At 33.6% G+C, this 11,693-nt stretch overlaps 1 protein-coding gene across 1 annotated transcript; it reads left to right on the forward strand.

Moving 5' to 3' along the window:
- On the forward strand, positions 9,724–10,751 carry LOC104737149 (putative cysteine-rich receptor-like protein kinase 34). The gene has a single exon (XM_019234672.1). It carries the CDS (start codon positions 9,810–9,812, stop codon positions 10,608–10,610), a length of 801 nt encoding a protein of 266 aa, XP_019090217.1. The 5' UTR covers positions 9,724–9,809; the 3' UTR covers positions 10,611–10,751.

The following is an 11,693-nucleotide window of genomic DNA, read 5'->3' on the forward strand; positions in this document are numbered from 1 at the left end:
CTAACCACAATCACAATCAACAGCGGAATAACAAATACCAATATCCAATAATTATCCCATAATAATAAAATAACCAATATTTCAAATATAACCAATAATCAATAACCAAACATTAGGGAACATAGAACCAGCAACCTAGCAATGTTTCTAATGACCCAACCTAACAATGCCAGACAACAACCAATCGAGTCTCTAGAACATCCTCCTCTTCATTGCCTTGATTCCACGATCACACTTTGCCTTTACCTGCACCACAAACACAAATTGAGATGCATGAGTATTTGATAACACTTAGTGAGGAAATCCTCCCATCTACTGGGCTATACACACAAGCAACAGTGATTCCAATGTTCCAAACAAACAACAAACAAAAAATACAAACCAGGAAAACAAACATCATCTCGCTGGAAGGGAGGTGTCGTCCGACACCAACCAAGTGTCGACCGACACCAACCAAGTGTCGAACGAAACTACCCCACAGTGTCGATCGATGCCTGATTTGCTGGTGTCGACCGACACCAAGTGGTGTCGATCGACACTCCCTCTGCAACCACGATCGGCTCGAAGCCGAGAGTCGAATCTCGCTCCCCAACCTCTTCCAAATCGTCCAATACTCAAAACCCAAGCTAAAAACGTCCATAGGAACTTGTAGCAACCAATCCCAGCAAGAAAACACACAAAACAACAACAAACAAGCAAGAACAAGGAAATCAAAGGCTTAGATTAGCCATGGTCATGCACTCACCTCTTTACAGGAAGATTTAGACCAACAACAATGAAACCTACACTCCCAGCAACCTTCTAACATGTTCCTAGCCCTAGATCTTCACTCCCACAGCAAGATCTCACCGAAAACACCTTGAAATCTCACAAACTCTCTCAAGAACCTTTAGAAACTGTTTTCTCCTCTTTCTCTCTCTCTCAAGCAGCGTAAACAACAAAAAAACACGACCTAGGTCGATTTTCCTCGTTTAATACTCGGTTCAATGGTTTCCATAAACCAAACCGAACCAAATCGATTAAAAACTCAATCTGGTCAAACCAGAAATAAGTGGTGTCGACTGACAACACTCTTGGTGTCCATCGACATCCATCCCTAAAACGCAGAATTTTGGTTCGCGGATGTTACAAGATCTAGGGTTACTCACTTAGCCTAAGAGATTAGATGCGTAAGGAGTTTATTGACAATAATGAATCGGTTTGTATTGCCTGCTTGGTCATGTTTCTCCAACGAGAGTTGGGTAGGGGAGTGATCAAGGTTGATTGTTTCTATCACGAGAGTGTTTTAACAAGATTTTAGAAATTCATTGTTTAGGGAATATTTGCTTGAGGCATGTAGGACATCCATACTGGTTAGGAACGCTTAGGAGTCGATTACTCCATCCTTAGGGGCTTTCGCATCTTGATTGCTTACATTTTAATTCATAACTTGATCCCTTACCAGAACAGGTACACGATCACCTGCTTCGAGTATACCTTCGAGTTGTTTATACTCATCTCGTCTACTCGATCACCCCACCCGATCCTGTACTCGAATGCTTGCATCGAATGCTTAGGTCGTGTGGTTCTTTTTTATTTGATTCTTTTTGTTTAGTTTAGGATTGTTAGATCAAACTCATTGGTTATTTGGTTTGACTTGCATAGTTCTGATCATATCTCATCTGCTAGCATAACAACTATTTGGATTAATAATCATTTGTACTACAACTGCATAGAGAATTGATACTCTAGGTGAAAATTGTGTTATCAATTCTGTATATGTTGAGTGATGACCCGTACCTATCTCAAGAGTCATCAACATTTTTTAGTATATTTTCTCTTTATTGGACTATTAACAGGTATTTAACTAACTTAATAGTGTTTTTTATCTGAATTAATTTAATACTAACCATCATATCTAAAAGAAAAACAGATTTTACATGAAATCAAAGAGAACGCTATTCAAAGAACAATAAAAAAACGAAGGACAACCTTTGTTTCAAATAAGATAAGGAGATTCACATTTAACTCCTATCTAATTGATTATATCTTTACCTCTTATCTTTAACCAAAACTGGTAATCTATTGTTCCGGAGAAAAAAAAATCAGAATCCAAATCAAATAACCGAAGATGGAAATTGATGTAAACAGAATAACCAAACCGGAGTAAAATTCGAAGTCCAACAGAAAATTTGAGTAATCATCTATCTCTCAAATCAAAAGTATAAATTGACGGTTCTTTCAATATTTACAGAGAGGATTGAAAACCCAGAAGATATGAAAATAAACGAAAATGAAAATAACAATTCAGACATAGAACTCAAATATGCAGAATAGGATAATCTCATTATCGAATTCATAAGAGAGTTAAGTCAATTTCGGATGACAGTTTCACGAATCTTCCCATGAAGATGAGTCATATGCGCTTCTTCGTTTGATTGCTAATAATTTTGAGAATCAAAAAAAAAATCAAAGAACAGATAGGTGTATTGCTGCCGACAAGACATGGCTTCTTCGATCATAACTAAGAAGATGTCGTCTACAGTTCTTTATTTTAGGGGTTTTGTTAAACAAAAATATATCCATAAAAAAAAGTATTACTTTATTTCACTAATTACATTTAAATCATCCAAACCTTATTTTATAATGGAGTGTAAAACCAAACCCCAACGTTTAGTGATAGATTTAATACATTTGGCCCATTTAGTATTTATACTTATAAACGAGGTTTTGGGACGTGTAAGATTGTAAGGTATTATTAGCTTATTTGGAATATTCAAAATGGTCCCATATAATTAACTTGGAACCCCATAAAATTAATAGTTCCAAAATACATAATTATGTTATGAATAATAGATAGATGCCTATTATAAGACCCAACTTCTAAAAGTCTATAAAATTAGTCGTAAACTAGACAAACAAAACTCTTTTTTTGTATTCTTATATAAAAAATCTTTTATTCATTAAAATAACATACTAATATTTTTCTTCTCTTTTATTTATCTATAACATGTTATCAGCACTTACTTATTTATTTACTTCGTTCTATATTAAGAACCATGTTTATTATCAACTCATGGTTCATCGTATCAATCCTTTATTGAAACAAACAATACACATAAACCGATGACTATTATTATATAGATCGGTGAAGCATGATTTAATGATTCAACGAAGAAGAGAATCAGGCTTATTGTTTGATTCTTTAATTATCATACTATGATTCAATGATTCACAAGAAGAGAATCTATTATTATTATAATAATATTGAATATATTTTATTACTACTTATATATTACATAATATTTTATTCTTTATTTTATTTTAAATACAGAAGATCTGTTTATAGATTTAATATTTTATTACTAGAATTTATCTAAATCTTTACTATTTGGTAAATATAATTATGTGTATTATTTGAATATATAAGATCTGTTTATAGTTTACATCAAATACAATATTTTGTTACTATAACCTACTCATCTACGTCTTGATTTGGTCAATCTAATGTTTAATATATGACTTTGATATAATTATGCACTTACGTGTACTAAAATATTAATGAACGTACGCTTAATTTGCTGTTTGAGCTTTTTCTACGTCAATTTTGATTTTTGCAATTGCGTTCGGTTACTATTTTATTGTTTATTATTTATCTTCATTCTTAAGCTCTTTCTAAAAATTATTTATATAGCACACTAATAAGTGCATATTTTCATCTTGATTAATAGTTATATATTTATGAAATTTAATTATTGTTTCAGTCATGTCAAAACTCATTAGTCTTGAATTTGGAGTTCTTAACACCAGTGGAGATAACTACTTGGCATGGGCACTAGATGCTGAGATTCATCTAGATTCAAAAGATCTCCTTGACACCATCAAAAAAGGAAATCAAACTTAAAGCAAGGACAAGTCCAAAGCTATGATTTTCCTTCGTCATCACCTCTATGAGAATCTCAAGAATGAATACTTGAGTGTGAAAGACCCACAAATGCTTTAGCATGATCTAAAGGAAATGTATGATCATCAAAAGACTGTGATCTTACCTAAGGCTCGTTATGATTGGACTCACCTGAGATTACAAGACTTTAAGTCTGTAAGTGAGTACAACTCAGCTTTGTTCAAAATAACTTCCAAATTGGAATTATGTGGAGAGAAAATCACGGATGCAGATAAGTTGGAGAAAACATTCTCCACTTTTCATGCTAATAACATTGTCTTGCAGACACAGTACCGTGAGAAGGGATTCGTGAAGTATTCTCAACTCATTTCTTGTCTCTTTGTAGCTGAGAAACAAAATGAGCTGTTGTTGAAAAATCATGGACTACGCCCTTCTGGTTCAACTCCATTCCCTGAAGCGAATGTGACATCTTATGATAAGACCAATAATAATGGTCAAGGCCGTGGTCGTGGTCGAGACCGTGGATACGGTCGAGGTCGTGGTCGTGGTCGAGACCGTGGATACGGTCGAGGCCGTGGCCGTGGGGTTCAGTTTAAGAACCATTCTCACCAGAAGTGGGAAAACAAAGGTGATAACAAACAAGAGAAATCAACATATCCGAATATATGTTACCGTTGTGGAGGAAAAGACCATTGGTCCCGTACCTGTCGTCCCCTAAACATCTTGTTGAGCTCTACCAACAATCAATGAAGGAAAGTGGAGACAAATATGGTGTTTGAAGAGGGAGAAGATGATTTTGACTTTGGTGATTTCACTCACCTAGACATTCCCGATCTTTTCCCTCCTGAAGAAGAGAAAAACTGATCGAGCTAGATTTATTCAACCTTGTCTCTTATTTTATTGTCTTTGGGTTTTAGTTATTTGGATTTCAGTTTTTATTTTATTTTATTCTATGCATTTATGTATTTGAGACATGGTTAAAGTTGATTTATAAAGATATTTATTTATTTATGAATTTCTACTTATATTTTTAATTAAGTAATACTTATATGAGATTAATTTATTTTTGTTTACTTATTTGAAGAACAATGAATGGTGGAGATTTATGCTTGGCCGACAGTGCAACTAGTCATACAATTTAAAAAAATAGTAGTTATTTCTCCTCTTTAATAATGAAAAAAGCAAGTGTAAGTACCGTAACTGGTAGTGCAAAGATAATTGAAGGCTCTGGAAGAGCTAATATATCATTGCCTATGGGAACAAAATTAGAAATTGTTGATGCATTATACTCCCCTAAGTCTCATAGAAACTTATTAAGTTTTAAAGATATCCGCAGAAATGGATACCATATTGAGACAATGAGCAAAAGTAGCACTGAATACCTTCAAATCACAAATAATACCCAAAGCTCTAAAAATATTGTGGAAAGACTGCCTGCATTTGCCACTGGGCTTTACTATACAACAATTAATACAATTGAAGCAAAAGCTATAGTAAACCAGAAGTCCACAGAAATTTTAAAAGTTTGGCATGACCGGTTAGGTCACCCCGGTACAACAATGATGCAAAAGATAATAACAAATTCATGTGGTCATTCATTAAAGAACCCGAAGATTCTTCCTAATGATTTTTCATGTGTTGCTTGTTCACAAGGCAAGTTGATTATACGACCTTCGCCAGCAAAGATAAATTCAGAACAAATTAACTTTCTGGAACGCATACAAGTAGATATATGTGGGCCTATTCACCCATCATGTGGAACCTTTAGGTATTTTATGGTCTTAATTGACGCATCTAGTCGATGGTCACATGTATCCTTGTTATCAACTCGAAACCTAACATTTGCAAGATTACTTGCCCAGTTGGTTAGACTACGAGCACACTTTCCAGATTTTCCTTTGAAGAAAATCCGTCTTGATAATGTTGGTGAATTCACATCTCAAGGTTTTAATGACTATTGCATGTCTATAGGGATAAGTGTTGAACATCTTGTAGCACATGTTCACACACAGAATGGCTTAGCAGAATCACTAATCAAGCGCCTTCAGCTGATTGCTAGACCATTACTAATGAAATCAAAGGTCCCTATATCTGCTTGGGGACATGCTATATTACATGCGGCAGAACTGATTCGCATCAGACCAACAAGTCATCATAAGTTCTCCCCATCACAATTAGTTCTGGGTCAGGAACCAAATATTTCTCATTTTAAAATTTTTGGATGTGCTGTATACGTTCCAATTGCTCCACCACAGCGAACTAAGATGGGACCTCAAAGGAGGTTGGGAATATATGTTGGATTTGATTCTCCATCAATAATAAAGTATATTGAGTCATCCACAGGGGATTTATTCAAGGCTCGATTTGCAGACTGTCATTTTAATGAGTCTGTTTTCCCAACATTAGGGGGAGAAAATAAACAGATGGATAAAAATGTAAATTGGAATCAATTGTCAATGACTTATCTTGATCCTCGGACTAAAGAGTGTGAATTAGAAGTCCAAAAGATAATTCATTTACAGAGTTTAGCAAATCAATTGCCAGACACGTTTGCTGACCCAAAAAGTGTAATCAAATCATATATACCAGCTGTAAATACTCCAGTAAGAATAAATATCCCCGAAGGACAAAATCAAACTGCTAATGAGTCTAAGATACGTTTGAAACGTGGTAGACCTGTTGGTTCCAAAGATAAAAATCCTCAGAAAAGAAAAGGGGCAGAAATTAGCAATGGTGAAACAGAGGATATAATTATGAACGAAAAATCTCTGGAAGAGACAGACATGACAAGGAAAGAAATTCAGGTACCTGATAATGAAGAGATCTCAATTAATTATGTCTTGTCTGGAATAAAATGGAACCGAAAGCAAATCGACGTCGATGATATGTTTGCATACAATGTAGCAGTTGATGTTATGGATGAGGATCATGAACCAACATCTATTGAAGAGTATACACAAAGAAGTGATTGGCCAAAATGGAATGAAGCAATAGATGCAGAATTAAAATCTCTTGCAAAGAGAAAAGTTTTTGTACCAGTAGTTTGTATACCTAAAGGGGTAAAATCAGTGGGACATAAATGGGTTTTTGTACGAAAGAAGAATAAAAGTGGTAAAATTGTGAGGTATAAAGCACGTTTAGTTGCACAAGGTTTTTCACAGAGACCTGGAATTGATTATGAAGAGACATACTCTCTTGTGGTGGATGCAACTACTTTCAGGTTCCTCATTAGTCTGGCAATAAAAGAAGGACTTGATTTACGTTTAATGGATGTAGTCACAGCCTGTTTATATGGACCATTGGAAAATGATATTTATATGAATGTACCAGAAGGATTTAAACTGCCTGAAGCAGTGAAACCTGATTCTCGAGATCAATACTGCATAAAATTAAATCGATCTCTTTATGGATTAAAACAGTCAGGGCGTATGTGGTATAATCGCCTTAGTGAGTACTTACTAAAAGTAGGCTACAAGAATGACCCTGTTAGTCCATACATATTTATAAGGAGATTTCAGAAAGGATTTGTTATAATCGCGGTATATGTCGATGATTTAAATGTCATGGGAACTCCTACAGAGATTTCTTTCACAGTAGAATATTTGAAGAGAGAATTTGAGATGAAAGATCTCGGGAAAACAAATTTTTGTTTGGGACTATAAATTGAACATCTAAAAAATGGTATTTTGGTGCATCAAGAGACATACACAGAAAATGTGCTTAAAAGGGTCTATATGGATGGAGCACACCCCTTAAGTAGTCCAATGGTTGTAAGAACACTTGATGTGAAAAATATCCATTCCGCCCTCGGGAAATGATGAAGAAGTTCTTGGTCCTGAAGTACCATACTTAAGTGCAATAGGGGCATTAATGTACTTCGCTAGTCATACAAGACCTGATATATCATTTGCGGTGAATTTATTAGCAAGATTTAGCTCATGCCCAACTCGAAGGCACTGGAATGGGATTAAACATATACTTCGTTACCTTCAAGATCGCAAACAGGATATGTATTCACATGCGGAGGTAATGCTATTTCCTGGCGTTCTATGAAGCAAACTATTACAGCCACTTCTTCTAATCACGCAGAAATTTTAGCCATTCATGAAGTTAGTCGCGAGTGTGTATGGTTAAGATCCATAATTCATCATATTCGAGAAGATTGTGGTATATGTGCAGGGAAAGATGCTCCAACAATTATGTATGAAGACAATGCTGCATGCATCGCACAACTTAAAGACGGATACATCAAAGGCGATAGAACAAAGCATATTCTACCAAATTTTTTCTACACACACGACCTGCAGAAAAATGGCGATGTATGCGTTTTAGAGATTCGTTCGAGTGAAAATTTGGCGGACTTATTTACCAAGGCGCTACCTACTGCTACTTTCAAGAAGTTGGTTTATCATCTCGGATTATGTCGTATCAAAAATCTCAACATGTGTACTCATCAGGGGGAGTAGTTGCGCGCTGCACTCTTTTTCCCTTAACCATGGTTTTTCCCATTGGGTTTTCCTGGTAAGGTTTTTAACGAGGCAGCATTTCTGGCGCATTCTAAGTTAGATTATTATAATGTACATCCAATGGGGAGTGTTATGAATAATAGATGGATGCCCCTTATAAGGCCCATCTTCTAGAAGTCTATAGAATTACTCGTAAACTAGGTTTACTTTGTCATCAAGCAAAACTCTTTCTTTGTACTCCTATGTAAAGGATCTTTCATTCATTGGAATAAGATACTAATATCTTCCTCCTCTTTTGTCTATCTATAACAAATTATACTTTACTTCATTCTTAAAATATATTGTGATATATATATATATAAATATATATATATATATATAAATGTTACACAACTTTTTCTACTAAAACCAAATATAGATTTATTCCAAACTAAGAAAACACATATTTACAATCAAAACTAAATCTGTATGAATTTATAGACATAAAACACACTACATTATGTTACTTAATCCTTTATTCACAATATTAACCTATCTCACATACTAGGTGTAACACATTTTTCACTTAAACGCTTTATTTTTACAATATATTATGTATTTACTCCATAAAACTATAAATAGTGATCAAAATTGTATCCATTAATTTCTTATGTTACATTATGTTTGTAAATAATATATGGACATTTGTAAATTGGATAGACTACATAAAATAGGTATATGTTCTATTATATTAATAAAGCGGGTATTATAGTCGAGTAATAGTTAAGAGGTAACAGATCAAGTAACAAATGGGTATTAAATATTGAGAATTTGTTAGAAATGTCCATTTTGAGATATTTTTTTAGTTTTGAGTTCTGTATTTTACATTTAGGGTAAATTTTCAAGGGGATAAGATTTAGTATTTGATGTTTAGGTTTTAGAATTTAGTTATTTTATATATGAAAATGGGTATTTTTGAAAATTGACAACATAAAAAGTTTTTTTTGAAAAATGGCATAGACAAAAGTAGTATTTTTGAAAATGCCCTTTAAATATTCTATATTAGATCTTTACCCATGAATAATATAAACAAAACATTGGATATTCTTGAATGAGTCTAATATGGATAACATGTATTATTGCTCAGCCCTAAACTACTACACCTACAAATTTACTACATCAATATAAATTACCACATTTAATTTGCTAATACAACCACTAAAAAAGTTCTTAAATGTTGACTATATTAATTATATTAATATGAACCAACTTGCTAATACAACCATTTCACATTCAGCTTGCTTAATTTTTCCCAACCATCTCTTTCAAACTGTTCTTGTCACGTTAGGGTGTATGGAAAATTCAACGAAACTGTCAATAAAATTTCATATTTTCTTCAAAGAGGATATACACGGTATTTGATGCTTATCTTTCTAGCTTCGAACATCTAAACACAAGTTTTTTGTTCTGACCTTGAGAAAATGGAGCTGATCAACACTTTACTTTTACAAATTTTTTTGTTTTGCCTCATAACCTTTGATTCTGTTTCTGCACAGACGTGCTTCAATGGATACTTTAAGCCCACTAGTGCTTTTGACATAAACCGTCGTCTAATTCTCTCTACTCTTGCTTCTAAGGTCACAACTCACAACGGCTTCTACAGCACCTCCATCGGCCAAAGTCAACTCTTGATTATTGGCATGTGTATCCCTGGAACTAAACCAGAGACTTGTTCAGATTGCATCAAAGGTTCAACAGACGGCTTGTTACGAAGTTGTCCTAACCAAACAGTTGGTTATGTGTGGCCAGATTGTTGTATGGTACGTTATTCCAACATTTCCTTCTCTAGATCGCTCATTATGGAACCGTCTCAACCAGTGTCCGATCCCGCACCTATCGGTGTTGATTTGAAAGTGTTTGATAGAATCTGGGAAGAGTTAATGTCCCGTGCGATAACTGCAGCTTCGAGCACTCATAAATCATCATCATTTAAGCATAGGTACTATGCAGCTGAGGTTGCTTCATTGACAGCTTTCCAAACCATATACGCGATGGTACAATGTACACCAGACGTTTCTTCAGGGGATTGTGAGTTTTGTCTGAAGAAAACTGTTGTTGATTATAAGAAATGTTGTCGTGGTAACAAGGGTGGTGCTTTTGTAAGACCATTTTGCTTCATCCGGTGGGATTTGTATCCTTTTGCTGGAGCTTTTGAAAATGTTACATCGCCACCGCCTTCGTCACCATCTATTAAAAAAAGTGCCACATCATATCACCTATGATTTTCAACCCGATATAACACTCTAGTATGTATTAATTATATTATTCTGTGTAATCTTTTTAATTATGTCCTTTGATTATGTTAAATGATTATATCTTGTACCCTTCCACTCAATAATACAATACTATCCATTTACATGGTATTAGATCATGTTTTGATCTAACTATCAAACTCATTTTTTAAAAATTCATTTTTCGAAGTAAATAAAATTTGAGAAAAAAAAGATTGATAAAGCCTTGGATTCAATTTAGAAATTTCAATAATAATCTGAATTTTCTGCATTTGTTGTGATTCAAATTTTAAAATGAACATGTATTAGTTAATTAATAAAACAACAATTATGTGTTCAGTGTCCTATGTCGGTTAAATTATATCAAATTAAATCCAAATCCAAATAAGATTATCTTAATAAACATCAAAATTCAAACAATATATACCTATTTAATACGATTTTCTAATTGAAAATTATACTCCCTATGTTCCAATATATAAGATCTTTTGGGTTTTTTTGTTTGTTATATTTTATAAGATGTTTTCAAGTTTCTATATAATTTTTATATATTCATTTAATATTTTTAATTATTCAAATTCTGTAGTATTTTTTCAGTTGGTTGATCTTTGTTAAATAATACAATATTTATTGTTTTTAATCTTTGTGTTTATCGCCAAAAACTCTTATATTTTGGAACCGAGAGAGTAATTTGATATAAAAAAATTTAGTTTTTAAAAAGTCTAAAATAGTATTATAGATAATTTGACACTTTATAAAAAAGAAAACTGTGCGATTTAAGGTTGCGTTTCGCTATTTTTGAATTCAATTTGATGTTTTTTGTATGAACTGAAAACGAAGTAAACGTATGCTTAGGGTTCAAAAGTTTGTTTGTTTACCATTGATGCCAAACTTAATATTGTTGACTCTGCTAATTCCTCTGTTTTTTTTTTTGTTTTTTTTTGTCTTGTTTTGTATTTTCAAACGATACGTCGTTTCACAATCTGATTTTGCTTACTTTTCCTCAACCACCTCTTTCAAGTTCTTGATGAGATCCATTGAGAGTGTATGGGTCCATCATTCAGAGTAAAAGTC

This window comes from Camelina sativa, chromosome 13, assembly GCF_000633955.1.
Source record: "Camelina sativa cultivar DH55 chromosome 13, Cs, whole genome shotgun sequence".
In the NCBI taxonomy this organism is placed as follows: Eukaryota; Viridiplantae; Streptophyta; class Magnoliopsida; order Brassicales; family Brassicaceae; genus Camelina; species Camelina sativa.